The 20,688-nt window shown below is 38.0% G+C and overlaps 1 protein-coding gene across 3 annotated transcripts in view; it reads left to right on the forward strand.

Moving 5' to 3' along the window:
* dnah1 (dynein axonemal heavy chain 1) overlaps positions 1-20,688 on the forward strand; it is a 205,563-nt gene that overhangs the window by 53,609 nt on the left and 131,266 nt on the right. For all 3 annotated transcript variants that reach the window (XM_062970059.1, XM_062970057.1, XM_062970058.1), the window contains exons 15-23: positions 738-857; positions 3,464-3,546; positions 7,342-7,483; positions 8,696-8,851; positions 9,880-10,078; positions 10,991-11,244; positions 12,227-12,439; positions 17,976-18,140; positions 20,151-20,272. In XM_062970059.1, coding sequence (XP_062826129.1) covers positions 738-857; positions 3,464-3,546; positions 7,342-7,483; positions 8,696-8,851; positions 9,880-10,078; positions 10,991-11,244; positions 12,227-12,439; positions 17,976-18,140; positions 20,151-20,272 — 1,454 coding nt within the window. The remainder of the gene's footprint in view (positions 1-737; positions 858-3,463; positions 3,547-7,341; positions 7,484-8,695; positions 8,852-9,879; positions 10,079-10,990; positions 11,245-12,226; positions 12,440-17,975; positions 18,141-20,150; positions 20,273-20,688) is intronic.

Raw genomic sequence — 20,688 nt, forward strand, 5'->3', positions numbered from 1 at the left:
TGTCAAAATCCTATATTTGGAATTCTGAAATCCACAATACTTTAAAATTTGAAATTTTCCACATGGATGGCTGAGATTATGACACTTGTTTTCTGACAGTTCAGTGTATGCAAGCTTTGTTTCATGCACAAAATTATTTAAAATATTGCATAAAATTACATTCAGGCTATATGTACAGGGTGTTTGAAAAAGAATTCTCTATTCACCATTTAAATTAAATGGTGAATAGAGAATTCTTTTTCAAACACCCTGTATATGAAACAAAAATAAATTATGTGTTTAGATATGGGTCCCAACTCCAATATATCTCATTATCTACATATGTGCAGATACAGGTATTCCAAAAAGATAAATAAACAAATCCAGAATATCTTTGGTCCCATTTTGGATAAGGGGTACTTAACCTGCATTTAGAAAAAAAACCCACATGATATAATATTGATGTGGTTAGAGTTCCTCTGCTTCATATCCACTTGGGTGATTGCTAGTGGAGGTATTCTTAGGGCAGCATATAGCATGATTAGGTCCTTTTACATGTTTTCCTAGATTAATTTTCCCATGAGGATGCAGGGAGGATTGCAGCTACCCTTGAAGGTAGCAGCGACATGTTCCTTGAAATAGGTACTTCAGTCTCAATTTCAGTGTTGTTGAACATATGGTATTTCTTTTTGTCTCCGCTGACTGAACTGTTTGTTTCGGTCTTGACATTCACACCTCCATCACTTCTTTTTCTGCAGATTTGTGAAGCCTTCAAAGCCATCAGCCGAAAGATTTATGAAAAACCAAACAGTATTGAGGAACTGGCTGAGCTGCGTGAGTGGATGAAAGGAATTCCTGAGAAGCAGAAAGCTCAGGAGGTAAATGGAAAGTTCAGCTGCTGTGGGAGCATGACTGTGAGGCCATGAGGATAATACTGAGCTTGATTTTCCTATGAGCTTACCTTTCTATGAAAGAAGCCATTAAAAAACCCTCTTTACTTATAAGCATAATATTCAGTGCTTTACACATAATGCCAGATATATAAATATCTGCCCACTGAACAGAAGCAGTGAGTCTGTATGCTTGATGAGATATGCTTTTCACTTGAACATCAGAGAGCCAGAGACATATCTGATTAGGACTGACCTCCAGATACATTGTGATAGGGTCATGCTTTTATTTACTCTGGTTAAGAGAATAATGACTTCTTAGGAAGTAGGACATTCTGCATGCATAATAATATTAGCAACTGATCACTTTGCTACGTCTACTAAAATAAATGATTATTTAATGCCATTTGAAATCTAAAACTGATTGTACTGGAGGGAAGAAAGCAAATGCTTAACTTGCAATTGAATTCAGTGCATATTTAAAGTATTTTTCTGTGTATTGTGGAGCAAACTTTTTTCAACTGCTCCAGTGACTAGAATACAAACCAATAGATTAAAATGACATGGAAAGAGATTACAGCAAATTAGGAAGATTTTTTTACTGCAAGAACTGGTAAACAGTGGAATAGATTGCCTTGGAGGGTACTGTACTCTCCATCTTTGGAGGTCTTTAAACAGAATTTGAATGGGCATCTTTCTAGAGTTTTTTTAGTTGTGTGTTGTTACATGGCAAGGGGTTGGATTAATTGATCTTGTGATCCCTTCCAACTCTTATGAATCTGTGATTGTAGGATAGTTACCTCAATTGCTACTGTAGTGGATGCAGATGCTGGACTTCTGCCTATGCCATGTAGCCCTTAAATAGTAATGATTATATTTCCTCTTTTTTCCTTGAACATGTCCATACCTTTTTAGAACTAAAATTTATGTCTGTATTTCAGTTGGTATTTTAAAGTATCACTAAATAAATGCTTAAAATTGTTGCTATTTAAATGTAATGAAGGTTAGGAATATCTATTATCGCAATCATAACACATTATATAGTAGTACAATTTAAAGTCAGAGTCGCCCTAGTGATCTGTAGTTTGAAGTAGCCTATTGATAAATATCCCCTTTTTTTGCTTTTCAGCATATGGTAACCCTACCTTAAAAGTTACAGAATCTGTTTCTGAGGCCCCTTCCGCGCAGCTGTATAAAATCCACATTGAACTGGATTATATGGCAGTGTGAACTCAGATAACCCAGTTCAAAGCAGATATTGTGGATTGTCTGCCTTGATATTCTGGGTTATATAGCTGTGTGGAAGGGCCCCGAGTTAAGAGGTGGTAGCCTGAGCATTCAAGGATTCATATCAAACTTGTGTCTGTTGCTTTACTAACCCACAAAAGAGAACCAATAAAACACATAAGATTTGTTAATCCAGTATTTGAAGTTCTTAGATCAATGTCAATAAAATGTACATAAACATAATCTTTTAGTCCTTTGTTTGATAACTAGTCAGTATAGTATATATTACCTTGATTTTTGTTGGATTTGATTAATTTCTAGGCCATTGATATTTTCATTTTGTGTCTCTACTTTTATTTATTCACCATTTATTTAAATAATGAAGAGTTTTGCATATAAATCCACTAATAGATAGTTAGATAGTAGATAGATCGATAGAACAATCAACCACAGAAAATTAGGATCATATCACTAGACTGGAATGGATAATAGACAAGGTTGCACAATTGTATCTGCATTCAGTGTGTGTCTGTGTAAATGTATACATGCATAAATCTGGCGGTTCTACAACAGTAAGTCCAAGTTTGTGTGAATGTTTGATAGGCACATGCTCTCATTTACATATAAGAGTAAGATGGAATGAGAAAATGTTATTTAAATAGTAAATGTGACAGATGTTGCCAAGTCCCCATTACATTTTTATTGAGTGGATATAAACTTTTTAAAAACTGTGACAGGTGTCACAGATGTGAGCTATTCATGCATATAATGCCTACAAATCTCTGAGAAGCAAATTCTAAAGCATTGCATAAAATTTCATCTAGATATCTTCCAAGCATCTGCAATGCAGTACATGGGTAGGCATGTGGATTGGGTTGCCAAAGTACCAATTCAGGAACACAGAAAAAATATTTGAAGAAAGATGTCTGTTTTGAATTGCTTCTCACTTTGGGTTTAGTCCTTATTTTGGGCATTGACTATTAGCATATTGATAAACTGCGTATTAACATTTGCAGTACGTTTCTTGATCTCATGTCAATATGATGTTGTATTGCATTAACCAGAGCAGTATTGGTAGAGCAAGTACTGATTAATAAAATGCATCTTTGTAATGGCCTAAAGGACCTTGCAGATCCCAAAGAATCTTGTTTTACCTCAAATATGAAGCAATGTTTCTTGACATTCCTTGGATCTGCTGGGTTCCCAGTGTTATAATCCAAGAAGTGTGCTGCAGAATTCTTTCCCTCTTTTCATTTTACTGGAATCCAACTATACTCAAACACTAATAGGCATGGAATGAAATGTTGGTCATGCAAATAAAGCCTGCCTGTCTGCTTCTTTTCCCTTCTGTCTCTGCCACTGTTTAGGAGTTGATAATTAAGGTCATGGAAGACTATGAAGTCATGGAGGAATTCCTTTACAATTTGACTCAAGATGACTTCAATGACAAGTAAGCATAAGGCATTTCCCCTGCAGTCAGAGCAAGACCTTTGGCTTCAGTTACTGTATTTTCTGCCTCAGGGCTTTATTTACACATCAGAGAGCTTCAGCAAATCACTTAAGGCAGCCAGAAAAGATGCCCACTGAACTACCTTATTCAAATTCAGAAACCGTGGTGTTGGAGAGGCACTCATGTAATTTCTGGACGTTTTTGAAAATGGGTAACTTTTATTTTGTCTTGTTTTGCTGGGAGAAACAATGAATTTAATGGCCATAGAGTATGCAGATGTACAGGGCTCACAAAAATATGAGAATTGCTCAAGGGTATTTGCTGGCTGTCAGGCATTGCCAGAATTTCACAGTTGATTTGTAATGTAGTAAGGCACTCAATCTATAAGGCACATGCTTATAAGGAAATAGAGTACCTGTCCCACAGTGTTGTCATGGATAAGAAAGACTGGTGAAGGGGAAAATGTCCTACTCAGGGTTGAACATGGTGGCTGGCTAGAACTTGGCACAGATGTTCTGAATCCTGATCAACCCATCCAATGTACACCTTTCTATGATATTTATCAAATACAGTTTTTACATCTTCTAAAAGGTTAGTAGGTAATGTGAAGGAAATATGATGGATTAGGAGGAGGGGGATGTGAGGAAGAGAGATATGGGGAAGGATAAGGTACATGAGAAGACTAGAAGAAAGTGAGAACTGAGAGTGATGGGTGAGTAATATTTACACGCAGGAAACACTACTTACATTTTGTTTTCGTGCTACTGTGGCACTAACTATACCTTTACATACTGATTTCACCCGATAAGTCATCTGTCATAGTATGTTTCATAGATAAATACCATTTTTCTTTAGATCCTTGATTTATTTTTGTTTGATAGATGATTGTGATGACAATTCTGTCCTTGTAGAATTTAAAGACAGTGTAAAGAACAGATACATACTACTAAGCCTGCTTGACAGCAACCCAGAAGAGCTTTTTTTGGTGATAACTTTTTAAAATAATAATATTTTTTAATTTTAGGACATACACAGACATAACATTTACAATTCCCACCACCAACACGAAGATATTTTTTTTTACATATTGATCCTTTTTGAGACAATCCTTATAGATGTACATAGTAAGGTAAAGGTTTCCCCTGACGTTAAGTCCAGTCATGTCTGACTCTGGGGGTTGGTGCTCATCTCCATTTCTAAGCCGAAGAGTCGGCGTTGTCCGTAGACACCTCCAAGGTCATGTGGCCGGCATGACTGCATGGAGCGCCGTTACCTTCCTGCTGGAGTGGTACCTATTGATCTACTCACATTGGCATGTTTTCGAACTGCTAGGTTAGCAGGAGCTGGAGTAACAGCGGCCGTTCACGCCACTCCCAGGGTTTGAACCTGGGACCTTTCGGTCTCCAGCTCAGTGCTTTAACGCACTTCGCCACCAGGGCTATAGATGTACATATTACAGTATAATCTCACTTATCCAACATAAACGGCTGTCAGAACGTTGGATAAGCGAAAATGTTGGATAATAAGGAGGGATTAAGAAGAAGCCTATTAAACATTAAATTATGTTACGATTTTAAAAATCAAGCATCAAAACATCATGTTTTACAACAAATCGACAGAAAAGGCAGTTCAATACACAATAACATTATTTAGTAATTACTGTATTTACAAATTTAGCACCCAAACATTGCAATGTTTTGAAAACATTGACTACAAAAGCATTGACTACTAAAAGGCAGACTGTGTTGGATAATATAGAACATTGGATAAGTGAAGGTTGGATAAGTGAGACTCTACTGTATATAATATTTGTATCCTATTTCATGTGGCCTGATCTCTAGATCAAAGCAAGGATATTGTCTGGGAAGAATGCAGAAAAAAAACTATCTGTAGCCAGGAATATTCTTATGAATGACAGGTGACAGAGTAGATCTTGGGGTTATTGTTCATCATAAACTTACCATGAGCGAGCAGTGTGATTCTCCAGCAAAGAATCCAAATGGTATTTTAGCCTGCATTAATGGAACAATTGTTTCCAAGTTGAGTGAAGTGATAGCTCCTCTATATTTTGCATTGATCTGGCTTCATCTGGAGTTGCGCATTCGATTCTGGGTGCATTGTTTAAGAAAGAATATAAACAAGCTGGAGCAGATTCAGAGAAAGGCAACAAAGACAAAATGTATGGAGAACAAAACATATGAAGAAAGTTTGAAGGAGCTGGGCATGTTCAGCCTGGTGAAGAGAAGAGTGAGGGGTGACATGGTTACATTCTTTAAATATCTTAGACACTGTCACAAAAGAACAGAATGGGTCTGTCTCTGCTGCTCAAAGGATAGGATCAGACCTAAGGGTTTGAAATTATTGAAGTAACTTATTGACAGTAAGAACAGTCTAGCAATGGAACTGTTTGTCTAGAGAGCTGATGGGGTCCTTCTCTGGACATTTTCAAAAAGAAACTGGCAGCTTTCTGCTGGGGATGCTTTAGCTGGAGATTGTGCACTGAGCAGGAGGTTGAATCCACTATCTCATGAGGCCTCTTTCAGTTTTATGAATCTACCATTCTATGGTAATTCATGCCACAGTATTTCTCATTTCATGACAGTGAAGTAAGGTGACATGAAGAAAAGCACCTCATTTGAAGTGTGCTACACATAAAAGAGTTCTGCAGATACCATAGGCCACCAAAACCAAATAAACGGGTCTTAGGGTTTATCTACACTATAGAATCAGTGGAGTCTGACACCACTTTAAATACCATGTCTGATTGCTATGGAGTCATAGGAGGCACTAGCACTATTGGAAAAGGCTAAAGACTTTGTGAAACTATTCATATGTCTTTCTCACCAAGTTTTAATTTAGTGTTCATGTGGCCTGCCCTGGTTTTTATTGCTTTTTCTGAATTTTGGATTGTAATGTATGTTATTATTTATTGTATTGTTAAATTGTGTTATGATATGTTGTTTTATATTTTGTCATATTGTATGGTTTTGGGCATGGCCCCATGTAAGCCGCCCCGAGTCCCCGTTGGGGAGATGGTGGCGGGGTATAAATAAAGTATTATTATTATTATTATTATTATTATTATTATTATTATTATTATTAACTACAACTTTCATGATTCGATAACATTCAACCATGACAGTTAAAATAGTGTCAAACTGCATTAATTCTACAGTACAGATGCACCCTCTGACTAATTTAAGCTTGAATTCTCACTCGAAGTCAAATGACTAAACTGAGACTTTAATACCTTGGATATATCACGAGACAACAAAATTAATAGGAAAAGTTTATAATGCTTGGTGAAATTGAAGTAGTAGGAAAAGAAGACATCTACAGTCCAGATGACCCTAGGTTTACAAGACCTTGGCAGGTCTGTTGATGGCCAGGGGCCAAGGAGGTCTCTCATCCCTTGGGTAAAGAGCCGAATAACAATAACAATAAATGGCCCATTTTGGTATCCAAAACAATTATCCTCTATTATCAAGTACCCTGTCAGGTAGGCCATTTTCTGCACTATGCGCTGGGAACTAGTGTAGCATAGACTGAAACTTACTTTCCTTTGTGTAGATTGGTATTGTAAGCAGTGTACGTAAAACTATTTTGTTCTGGTTAACTCAAGTTGGTATCCTGTTTATAAGTTTATAAGCCATTGCCTGCACTATAGGATGGGGTAGGATTTGGAAATAGGAAATTTGGTGGTCACTGACTCTTTTATTCTACCATTTTTACTTACATTTAGTATTATAATTTAATTTCTGTGAAACATTTTTGTGAGTCTCCTCATATTCCCAGGTGGGCTGCAAGCGGCTGGCCTTTCAAGCTCACCTCACAGATTGAACAGATACGACAGCAGCACATTGAAGATGAGGATAGATTCCGTAAAATTCAACTCATGGACCAAACCAACTTCTTGGAACGTCTGGATGGCCTGCAGGTACAGAGATATCTAGCATTTAAAGTCTTCTCCGCATCTTAGAAGTAGATGGGAAGAAGCTAAAACTAGTGTAAGCATGTGTAACTCATGGAATTGTTTGATAAAACAGGATGTTTTAGAAGCTTCTCATATTTATTTTTTTAATGGGAGATAGTCCAATCTCAAGCTGTTTCCAGTGTAAGCTTGCAAGTGATGTTATTTAGAATTCTCTGGGAGTATTGGCACAGAAGGAGGAAGATATGGCACCTTTGCAAAAGAAATGTGTCAAAATCAACTTTTAAAAATGACATAAAAGGAAATGATTCATAAGAAAAAGTACAAGGAAATTGAAGTCATCCTTGGGATGCATTTTCTTTAAATATTACAAAATATTATATTCCATCTGCTTTGGGTCCATATTGCAAAAAAGGTGAGCTATACATTAAAAAGATGAGCCAACCTTTTTGCTGTACACCAGATTTTAGGAGAGTACCAGCTTGGGGAAAGCATTTCATATCCAATAAGTTACTTCCAACATTCTGAAAAGGAAGACAAGTTTTTAAAAACTCCATTTTACCAGGACTAACTGCTGATACCTAATTTTTCTACTTGAAGTGTAGATTTTCTGAGAATGTGGTTTACATCAGAATTGTGCTTTTAAATTTATTTACATATCCTTGAAGGTTAGATCAAACTTTTAAAATATTTTGCATCTCCTTTCCCAGTTCAATAGAAAGTTCAGGCAATATTTGAAAGAAGAAGCACTGGAGACGTTTGCAATCATCTTTTTTATTTCAAATATAGATGCAGGTATAATGGGAACATAGCAGCAGGTATTCTTGTTTTCATGATAGTGTGAGTCTCCCAAATTAAATCTAAAGAATATGAAATGCCTCTCTCAGGAATTTCTTACCTACCGTGTTAGTGCTGCCATTATTTGTGGAATACTACATTGAACCTGGGGAGAAAGGAATTATTGATGCATTTAATTGTTCATTAATCAAGTTAATAATTGTCTTCATTACTGAGCAAGTTTCATCATATCGGATAGGGGAATTTTCCGTTTTGTAAGAAAGAAACCTATGACCATAGCAATATGAAACTAGATATTCTCAGGAATCTGTCATAGATGTATAACCATTAAATAAAAATATTTCATAAACATATTTCTAATCCTATGTGTATGTCTTATAAAGTATACCTCCACACACATTGCTGTTTTTTTTCCTACAGCTTGCTGTGGCTGGTTTCTCTGCACACTCAGATATTAATCGTGCCCATGAAATAGCCAATGAAGCAAGGAGAATCAGGAAACAATTGAAAGATTCCCAGCAAATGGCACTACTCTACAACAATAGGGAGCGAATTTTTGGCACACCAGTGACTAACGTAAATGCTGAACTCTTTTGCATTATCATTATCCTTTTTTGCATGATTCTGTAAACTGATTACAGTAATTTACCACCTATTGCCAGCCTTGCTTTACAGGTTCATGTTGTCTCTTATCTGTATTAGACCTAGTAGAAATCAGTAAACAAGTATGTTTCCTATGCCACTGATTTCTTCTCTGTTCCTGTTGGAAATTATGCTGGAGAATTTATTTGAAAATAGCTAGGAGATGTGATTTATATTACAGAAATCTCAAAATGTTAATAGAGCAATAATCACAGGCTTTATTGCTGGCTTGGCCCCCTGGTTTGGAAATGAGAAACAGCTCAACAACTCAGCAATAAATGGCAAGGTCCTATGAGGGTCTACCTTGCTTCAACCTTAAAACATCATGTGTAGTATTAAAATCTTTCATTCCTTACTACACCAATATTTTCTTAACCCTGTTTAGTCCATATTGTTCTAATTAATGTCCCCAGTGCTTGTTTTTTTCTATTGCATTCCTTTCTTTTTCTTCTGTAATTTGGTCACTCATGAGTATGATCATGAACTTGGTTTCTCTTCAGTTATTACATAGGCAATATTGTTGTCTTGGTTAGTGTGTTTTCACTTTATTTTCATTTCAGGCACTCAGTTTTGGTTGTAAGAAGTATGGCTTAAAATGAGTAATAGAGTGGGTTAAGGGGCCAGTTGCATCTGTATAAACTATGAGTAGAATCATGTGCCCCTCCAGATGTAGCTGAATGGCATTTTTCGTCACTGGCTGTGCTCACTATGGCTGATGGAAATTGTAGTTCAATAATATCTGGAGGACTCCCTTTTCCCCACTATGTTGTAAAAATCCATTTTACTGATGTGCTTGAATATTTGGCATAGCAGAGTGATAGAAAACAGGATCCAAGAAGTCAATTGGTTCAAGTCTCTGAAGCAACAAAACCTAAGATTAATATTAACCCACTAATAAAAGTGATCACAAGCACATCAGCCATTAATATTTGAGTGAGGGTTGTTTTGTTTTGTTTCTCTAGTATGATAAGTTGAACAAGATGGTGAAGGACTTCCAGCCCTTCTATGACCTCTGGACTACAGCATCAGACTGGCTTCGTTGGGCTGAGAGCTGGATGCATGATCCTCTATCTGCAATTGATGCAGAGCAACTAGAGAAGAATGTCAACGAATCCTTTAAGACGATGCACAAGTGTGTGAAACAGTTCAAGGATATTCCAGGTAATAGCAGGCATTGAACTGTCTGGTTGCTTATTTTTTTCTGGAATGATGCAAGCCAGAACTCATACATTTTTTTCTTGTAGCATTTATCCCCTTGTCAAACATACTGTGACATAACAGCTCTGCAAAGCCAGTTTCAAAGAACCACAAACAGCAATGAAAAATTGTTGGCCTGTATACCAGAACTGCAAACTTTCTCTAAAACTATCTTCACAAAATATATTTATGTTGTAAAATATTCTGTAGTGTGGGAATTGGTTTCCTTTTTTGGCTTGTGTTTTGCACTAAACAATGAATTTTGTTCAAAATGTGGCAATGAATCAGCTTAACAGAGGAGGAGGAGAAGGAATATGTATGAGGAAAGGTTAATCATTTAGAGCAAGAGGATTAAAAATACACACTTGTATAATAGAGTCATTCTTCAAAAACTTGGCTTTCATACATCATAATGTTCTAATATTGTCAATGGCAATGCTGGAGTGTTATTCCTCCATTTCAAGAGCAACTTGAGGCTATGCACTGCAGCTTGCTACATTGAACCATTTAGAAATAGATGTCTCTTTCCCTTTGCAAAGTCACTGCCTTTCTCATAGCTGCAATGCAGGGAGGAATATGAATGTTTGACTCAGAACACATAAATTTAACTTTGATTCAAATGTGCAAATAAGTCCCAGAAGCTGCCTTGTTTCCCAATTTTGTGGAGAAAGGCAGGGTATAGATAAAATGATTGATCAAATAGGCCAGCCACTTCCCAGAATTTCCTTATGGATAATACCATGTTGCATTCCCAAGTTCTCTTTTCTTAACTACACTGCATATTCTTGTGCTTCTGTTTACCATGCACCTGATTATATTGTGTTTAGTGATATCCTTGGAACCATCCTTAATATTACATTTTAATGTTCATTAAAGCATGCCAAGATGTGGCTGTGGAAATCCGTGGCAAAATTGAGGAATTCCGACCATACATACCCCTGATTCAAGGTCTGCGTAATCCTGGAATGCGCAACCGTCATTGGGAGATTCTATCAGAAGAGATCAAAATAAATGTGAAACCCAAGGCCAATTTGACATTTGCACGCTGTCTGGATATGAAGCTTCAGGATCACATTGAGAGCATAGCTAAAGTAGCAGAGATTGCGGGGAAGGAGTATGCAATTGAACATGTGAGGAGAACATTCCATCTGATTTTCCTTGCCATGTCAGTTAGTAGGTTTGTGTGTGTGCATGTGTTTGTGTTTCATGTGGCTGTTCTTCAGAACAGGTGTTTTATCATTTACTAGGTACTACATTTCTATCAAAAGTATTAGTTGACTGGGACTAATAAATGGCAGACCAACCAACCAAATAAGACGACCACACAACAATATGTGATAACTAAGGGAAAAATTATTTAATATTACCTATTTAAAGTTTCTTCATGAAGTGTATTATAATGTGACATGGGGGAGCAACTTGACGCAGGATAAGCTAAAGCATTTGCTCGCTCCCAGACCTCCTCCCCAGCTTCCCTGGGTGAAAGCACCTGAGTTGTCTGTGAAGAAACCCACTTCCATCAAATTGCGCTCATGGCAGCCCATTAGGAAAGCTGATCCTAGAATTCCAACCTGAAGTCACATGGCCCCAAGAGAGGTTAAATAGTAAAAGGTAAGGGAAAAACCCTGAATGAAGAGAGAAAAATTCCCACGCAGCTCCAAAATGACCCCTGAGTATACTTTGGCAGAAGCGGACTGATGAAGCAACAAGGAAAGAAGAGAGTAGGTGGGTGTAACCACTTTAAATAAGTCTAGCCATGTCCCCTGCAGCTTCAAGTACATGTCGGGAAATTATATTGGTCTCCACTCACCAGAGGCAAGCAAATAGACTTTCCCAAAATGCTGGGTCTTGTGTGGTGGGAGTATCAAGTCTTTTGGGAAAATTTGAGCAATTTTATGTATATGAGCATTCAATCCATTTGGCGCCCTAGTCAAAGCAGGTTTTATGGCAGAAAGTAATATTCATTTCCTAATGTTTTCTTCTTCTTTTCCAATGGTTGCAGTCTATTACTAGTGTTGTTATCTCTATTAATATTTCATAATCTGTCATTTTTGAGGCAGTAATTGTTATGCAATGCATGTTCAATAAGGTTTATTTTTTCCCATTTCCTAGGCCTTGGATAAGATGGAGCATGAATGGGAATCTATCCTCTTTAACTTAATTCCCTATAAGGCAACAGAAACATTTATTCTGAAAAGTCCCGATGAAGCTTCTCAACTTCTAGATGATCACATTGTTATGACCCAAAGCATGTCATTTTCGCCATTCAAAAAACCATTTGAGGATAGGATCAACACATGGGAAAATAAGCTGAAGATGACCCAGGTACAAATGTTCATCAAACAAGAATTAACAGAGAAAATAATTTAAAATTCTTCTGATGATAATACTGTGTTGGGGAATAGGGACAGCCTGTCAATACACTTTAGGTTTTCATCCAAACAGTACAGTTTATTGGGCTCCTTTAAACTGTATTGTTTAAACTGTACTGCAGACGACACAAAACTGGGAGGGATAGCTAACACTCCAGAAGACAGGAGCAGAATTCAAAACGATCTTGACAGACTAGAGAGATGGGCCAAAACTAACAAAATGAAGTTCAACAGGGACAAATGCAAGATACTTCACTTCGGCAGAAAAAATGGAAATCAAAGATACAGAATGGGGGACGCCTGGCTTGACAGCAGTGTGTGCGAAAAAGACCTTGGAGTCCTCGTGGACAACAAGTTAAACATGAGCCAACAATGTGATGCGGCTGCTAAAAAAGCCAATGGGATTCTGGCCTGCATCAATAGGGGAATAGCGTCTAGATCCAGGGAAGTTATGCTCCCCCTCTATTCTGCCTTGGTCAGACCACACCTGGAATACTGTGTCCAATTTTGGGCACCACAGTTGAAGGGAGATGTTGACAAGCTGGAAAGCGTCCAGAGGAGGGCGACTAAAATGATTAAGGGTCTGGAGAACAAGCCCTATGAGGAGCGGCTTAAAGAGCTGGGCATGTTTAGCCTGCAGAAGAGAAGGCTGAGAGGAGACATGATAGCCATGTACAAATACGTGAAGGAAAGTCATAGGGAAGAGGGAGCAAGCTTGTTTTCTGCTGCCCTGCAGACTAGGACACGGAACAATGGCTTCAAACTACAGGAAAGGAGATTCCACTTGAACATCAGGAAGAACTTCCTCACTGTGAGAGCTGTTCGACAGTGGAACTCTCTCCCCGGGGCCGTGGTGGACGCTCCTTCCTTGGAGGCTTTTAAGCAGAGGCTGGATGGCCATCTGTCGGGGGTGCTTTGAATGCGATTTCCTGCTTCTTAGCAGGGGGTTGGACTAGATGGCCCATGTGGTCTCTTCCAACTCTACTATTCTATGATTCTATGATTCTATGTTTAGTGCCTTGAATCACTCTTTTAAAGTTCAGACTAAAACTCTGAGTAGTAGATTCACCACCCCACTGACATGTAAGTCACTGCTGTTATAGATAGCTCTGGATGTATCCCCCTTTCCATGCTGAAAAATCTAGCTGTCTTGACACAAGAGCTCTGTGTACACATTATAACTTCCACAAGTTGGAGCAGAATTTAATGAGTTTGGATATCTGTCAGGCTTGACTTCCTTCAGTAAATTAAAGAGAAACTTTCATCCTGTGAAAACTTTATACTTGCAATATAATATTTTTGTTAAAAAATACAGTCTTCTGTATATTAGTCACACTGCTGCATAGCTTCACCCTGAAAGGTCTCATTTTGTAAGTTAAACCCAAAGGCTCAGAAGTCATTCAAGGCCAAACTAGTCCAACTATGATAGAGTTATGTGTCAATGAATTAGATCTGTCATCAAATTACTTTAAACCTGAGGACATCTGAAAGTATGTTGGGTGTGTAAGAGGGAGCTGCCATGCCTTCTCATTCCAAGTTAAGTCAACTAAGACTGAAGCAACTTAGAAAGTAACAGAGCATGCTGTCATATAAAATCCACATAAAACTCTTGGTGTGTGGAGATAATTTTTAAATACTGTTTTTATCCTGTTGGATTTGATCTTTGGAGACTCACTGGAATAAAAAGGCCTTCTACGATAGTTGAAAGGTGACACATTCATTTGTTTATGTTTCTGGGCTAGAACTAACATATTCAAACAGACCTTTTATGAATAGGGAAATGCATATGTGTGTATCTTTCACAGTGATAGTATATAATATATTGCTTTGATCAGTGAAGCGCTTTGACAAAGCACTAATAGTGTTGGCTATTATTTTATCTTTCTTTTGCTTTATTTATGGTCAGAAGCCATCCTTATATACTTGACCCAGGGTCTTCACCATATGGTCTGGTAACGTCACTCAGTTTGACAAAGAGATAAAACCTAAGATCATAAGGTATCAGGTGACATGCTTGTTGTGATGTAGCAACATGTGCTTTGAATGTGTGGTTGTGCTTGCTTTTCCTCCTTTTATCCAAGACATTAGGGTGATGATGTAGTATGCTGAGAATTTTTTTAACCCATATAGACAACTCTGCCCATAGAATTTCAGATATTATAATACGTTCTTGTGATGACTCATGGGCCTTGTAGTCCTGTTCCTAGTACTATTGTGGCAGACGAAGAGGAAAACATGGGATTTTCGCCGGTTCAGCCAGAGCCGGAGCCTCTCCACCTGGAGGATGTTTGCCCTCAAGAATTCAGCCAAACAGGCCTAGGGCAGACCCCCCCCCCCCGTTTTCCCGGAGGGACAATTATACTAGAGATAGAGGAGTCAGAGAGGCTAATCGCCGGAGCCTGAGAATCGCTGCCAAACAACTAGCTGATTAGGTCTGCTTCCCTTGGGAAATTCTAAGGAGTCATGCATCTGGACAGAGTTGGGTTTCGCTTCTCGTTCTCTAGGGAAAGTGTTCTGTTGGCGGGAAAACGAGGCCCAATATAGGTGTTTGTCGCAAGGGGAACTTTGCGGAGTCAATTGATCAGCTTTGGTGAAGTTCAATTTCAGTGATATTGTGGAAAGCTAACTTCAGTTGGTTCACAGTTTTCCATCAATTCTTGAAAAAGGAATGCCATCCTATTTCTAGAGTTATCAAGTCTTGATCGGAAACAGGTGGGGAATATGTTAACCTCTAAATGTTGCTGGACTCCCATGATTCCACACTGTTTGCTATGGAAATTGTAGCCCAAGAACATATGTATAGCCATACCCACCTCTGAGCTGAAGGAAACTTCTTTGACGTGTGTTCACCATTATCTAGATGCCAGGGCGGGACATATTTGCTTCTGGTAGCAAGAACTTCTGTTTTGGGTCTTACAGTACATGGCAAACAGAAACAGTGCAACACTGAGCCCAGGTAAATTGGTACTTTCACCATAACTTTCCAAAGTTCAGAAGAGGGCAACAATGATCCTTAGACTCTTGCTCACTGTGACTTAAATCCATATAAGTTATCACATATGTGGTGTTCTCATTCCCAGGGCAAGAGAAGTTTCAGAAATGGGATGTTTGAGAGATATGAATAGGGCAGATGGAGGTCCTTGCCGAATTCAAAATCCTTTACCTGGATGCTGAGGCTCTAGGACTTGGGGAGAAAGGTTCTGTGTCAGCCCAGAGCCATCACAAAGTAATTTTCTCATCCCATCCCTTATAAACAAAATGGAAAAAAACATGTCTGAGAGAAATGAAATAGGTGAATCTAACCATACTGGTACAAACTTATAGGGCTTTAGAAGATCTACTGCTATATTATTTCTCCAATTAGCCTAACCCTGCAATTCACAAGTCATAATTAACCATGTTTTTTTCAATCTTAAACTGTACAAGTGTAAGTGTGCTTCCATTTTTTTAAAGTTATGATCATCATATAAAGAATACATTCTTCATTAAGTCTGGATGTTTCAGTAGATCTGAATTTTGAATGTGACATATAACTATCCTGTTATCTGAAGTATCTGGATGATTGCTTCTTTGTCTTTTGGCTAAGATCAAGTGTAGTATTATTACTCAGCACTTCTTGAGTGTCCCTGTTGACATATAAATCCTGCTATTACGCTTAGTTATTGCCAAGCAACACATCTCTGAAATTTCGACACTTGATACTGAATCACAGTATAAGCATCGTTGTTCCAAAGTTGTTCCCAATGGAGTAGATTAACAAAATCAGCTTAAATTACTTAGTATGTCTTGTACAAAAGGAGGCTACAACTATAAAAGCATGATGGTTGTCACCAGTATTGCAAGCACAGTAGAAGAATTTAATGAAGTCTTGATTTTGGGGGAGTTCAAAGGACATAACTTCATGTAGCCAAAACCCATGCATTACAGCTACAAACTTTGATATTTATGTATTCGACTCCTGAAAGTATTGACACCATTGAAAGCTGGACATATTAAAATAATCATTCCAAGGAGTTGAGGAGTTGTTGTAACTATACAGAAGAGGGAAAATACCATATTTAATTACATAGTAGTCCATGGGGGGGTGAGTAATATGCAATGGTGACCATTACACTGGAAAAAAAGCCCCATTTAAAGGGCTTCCTTCACTGCGTAATAGTGGTCCCTTTGAGGGTGCAGTCACAGGGGTAGGTGTACTATCACCCACCCATGCACTGCATTCAAAGGGAGTTCTTGCCTTCAAAGGGAACAGTTGCGTGGATGAGTGAAGCTTCACCTGCCTTCACAGCTACACCCTCAAACATAGCAAATCAATTCAAACCCCACAGCACCAAAAGGCAAAGAAGGTAACTGGGGTAGGAGGTGTGACTATTTCCCAGTTGCTGTGGGGCTTGACTTGGCACCCAGCCAAGTCAAGCCCTACAGTGCCAAAACAGTAGTCATGCCCTTAGTTCACTTGCTCGGGTGAGTGAACTAATGGTACGTCTGTTATGTGGGGAATGGCAAAATTATGTCTTTGTCTTCCCCAAAAAGTCTATATGCGTTGGCAACTATTATGTGATGAAATAGGTATCTGCCTTTCTATTTTCTGTGTTTTGTGCGTTTTTCTACATTATCTCCATCATACAATCTTTAAAATGCTTTTCAATTTTATTCTGTTTGGTATATAGTGATTGGAAATGTTTAACATTGCAAGATATGGCTCTTTCCCTTTACAACTCTCCAGATCACTGAGGAGGTTCAGTAGCACACCGAAGTAAATGTGCAAAAACTTTTTTTCTTAAAAAAACACAGGATTATTTATCAAGATGTCCTGGTTGAGTAGATTTCTTTCTAGCATTTTCCAGCACTTTGCCAAGAGGCCAAACCTAGAGCAGGTTCTTTTGGCAGGGGATTGTTTATTTCATACAGAGAGTTTCAAAATTTTCTAGAACAACTGAGAAAATTTGAATCCATCATATACAAGACAATGGGGTCCCTTGTGGCTTTGACTGTTTTATTTGATAATTAATATTATAGAAATATATGCCACACTTTTTATTTATTTATTTATTGTTTTGTAACAAGCCCAGAGAGTACTGTTTCAATTTTCATTTTTTGTAATCCTTAGGGGAAGTTTTTGAAGTCATTGTTTGTAGTATAATTGTCTCTTATTTCTGCATATATTTTTTTGTTTCCTTTGTTTTTGGATTATGGTGGCCGCTGGATAGGAACAATAACATTTGTATTATAAAGTATCTGGACTTCCCTCAAAAGTTTCAGCTTGCTTTCTTTTTTCTCTTTTCATTCTCTCACAGGGATATTTTCTATGAAACCAGCGGATTATAGCTTGAGTACTATTTCACAGCTCCTTTTGTAAAGAAAATTCTTCTGCTCGGTTGTTTCTGATATTTATATGTCTTTTGTCAAACTTCTGCTCATGTTATCTTAAGTCTGAGCCCCAAACATGAACAATTGAGCTGATTGTTTCACTTTGTGTGCCTCCCCAGGATGTCTTGGAGGAATGGCTGACTTGTCAGCGTTCATGGCTATATCTGGAGCCCATTTTTAGCTCAGAAGACATTAACAGACAGTTGCCAGTGGAAAGCAAACGTTACCAAACTATGGAGAGGACATGGAGAAAGATTATGCAGAATGCCGAAGAGAACAGAGAGGTGATATTATACCTATTTGTCTGTACTGATTTCATCCACAACTGCATACATTGGTGCATCTGAGGATTTAAAGCAGTTATAGCTGATAACATTTTTATCTTCTGAGCATTTTAGTTACACATTTATTAGATTTGGAAATCCATCCCAACTAATTCTAATTGATTGTAAGATGTCCACTAATGTCAGTACCACCAACGTGCATACACATACATCTTGTGATTCTAAGATGTACCCAATTTCTAGAGATGTTTATATGGGAGGAAAGTGCATCTTATAATAAAATATGGTATTTAATGCTTTTCTTGTTGTTTTGCCTTATACCAGAACTGATTGTGCTCATGCTTCCTACACTCAATTTCCTCTTCCCCTTAACTGCCAGAATTTGTTATGATATGATATTTGATTTTGGTAAACTGTGATTAATATTAGTTTTCAAGGTATGGTGAGACTCTAGATGAGGTTAGTAATCTCATCCCTCTGGTGGACCAGATTCAGTGAGAGAGCAGAACTGAAGTTAGTAGTGGGATGAATCACAGCTGAAGTGGTCAGGGCCGCTCTTTCTTCCCCCTATTTTATAACTTCCTTAAATTCTCCTTTTTAAATTTAAATTTTAATAATAATAACAACAACAACAACAACAACAACCTCAAGATTTAACTTCAAAGACTCTGGCAGAAACCAGTGCAGGTGGTCCCGGTGGTGATGGGTACACTGGGTGCCATGCCAAAAGATCTCAGCCAGCATTTGGAAACAATAGACATTGACAAAATTACGATCTGCCAACTGCAAAAGGCCTCCCTACTGGAATCTGCACACATCATCCGAAAATACATCGCACAGTCCTAGACACTTGGGAAGTGTTCGACTTGTGATTTTGTGATACGAAATCCAGCATATCTATCTTGTTTGCTGTGTCATAATAAAATAATAATAATAATAATAATAATAATAATAATAATAATAATAATAATAATAATAGCAACAGCTTAATTCTTGTATCCCACCACCATCTCCCCGAGGGGACTCGGGGCGACTTACACCAAGTGCCAAAAACAGAACAGAAAATAGCATAAAACACAATTTAAAAATACAGTTGAATAAAACATATTAAATGACAATTTAAAACTCAGTTAACAGCACTCATCAACCAGTGGTGATAATCTACTGTAAACGATCAGACAGGGAGTGGAATAAGTGCAAAGCTGTAACTATGGGACAAAAGCATTGGATGAAGTGCTAGGCTGCATAACAATTGCACAGATCAGATAGGGACTAGGCATTCTCAAAGTCCTGTTTGAATAGCCAGGTCTTCAGGTCCCTACGGAAGGAGGACAGTGTGGGAACTTACCTAATTTCCCTGAGAGGGCGTTCTAAAGCCGAGGGGCCACCATCAAGAAGGCCCTCTCCCTGATCCCCACCAACCACACTTGTGACGGTGACGGGACTGGGAGGAGGGCCCCCCTGGCAGATCTTAGAGCCTGTGCTGCTTCATAGGGGGTCACGAGGATAGGCAGGACCCAGAGCATGTAGGTCTCTGTAGGTAATAACCTGCACTTTGAATTGGGACCGGAAACTTATCAGCAGCCAATGGAGCTGCTTTAGTAGGGACATTGTGTGCTCCCTATAACTAGTATGATGGAACACTTCTCTTTTGCCAGAAATTTACACTTAGCACAGTGGCTTTTTGAAATCAAAGCCAGGTCTGCAAATTCTAACCCCTGCTGTAGACTGAAGCTAATATTTGGAGAGTAATCCTCACTATAACAGCTAGTTCTCTGAACTGTATTATTTGATAATACAGTGCTACTTTGCTTTATATTGGCACTAGCCTGTTTGTTTCAGAGCATAATGCCAAGAGTTTTATTTCCAATGCTTGTTTGAAAGTAGCTTCAAAATGCAAAGCTTCATTCCATTTTGAAAGTTTATTCTGTCTGAGTCATGTACTGTATGTTTCTGAGACTAATCCATTCATGTGCCAATATAACTAACTATTGCCTGTTCTGTTCCCAGGTGATTAACGTATGTCCAGATCCCAGGCTGCTGGAAAAGCTGCGGGAATGTAATAAACTTCTGGACTTGGTGCAGAAAGGCCTGAGTGAATACTTAGAGACTAAGAGAGGAGCATTCCCAAGGTATTTCTATGGTGTCATGTACTTTGATATACTTCCTGCCTCAGAAGGGAAAGCGCAGAAGATTCCTCTCATTCTCATGTGCAGTTGGATATCTATAAACATACACACAATTTATATCCTACATTCCTCCTAACATGGAAACCAAGGCAGGACATTGTTTACCTTTGTCTGTGTATTGTATGTTGTTGTTCACTGTGTAAAATGCCTTATATGTATATACTGTAATCCTCCCTGAGTCCCTCTGGGGAAATAAAGCGGAATATAAATAATAATAATAATAATAATAATAATAATAATAATAATAATAATAACAATAATAATAATGATAAATAATAATAATAATAATAATAATAATAATAATAATAATAATAATAATAATAATAATAAAAACTTTATTTATACCCCACCACCATCTC

Source organism: Anolis carolinensis, chromosome 2, assembly GCF_035594765.1.
Source record: "Anolis carolinensis isolate JA03-04 chromosome 2, rAnoCar3.1.pri, whole genome shotgun sequence".
Classification (NCBI taxonomy): Eukaryota; Metazoa; Chordata; class Lepidosauria; order Squamata; family Dactyloidae; genus Anolis; species Anolis carolinensis.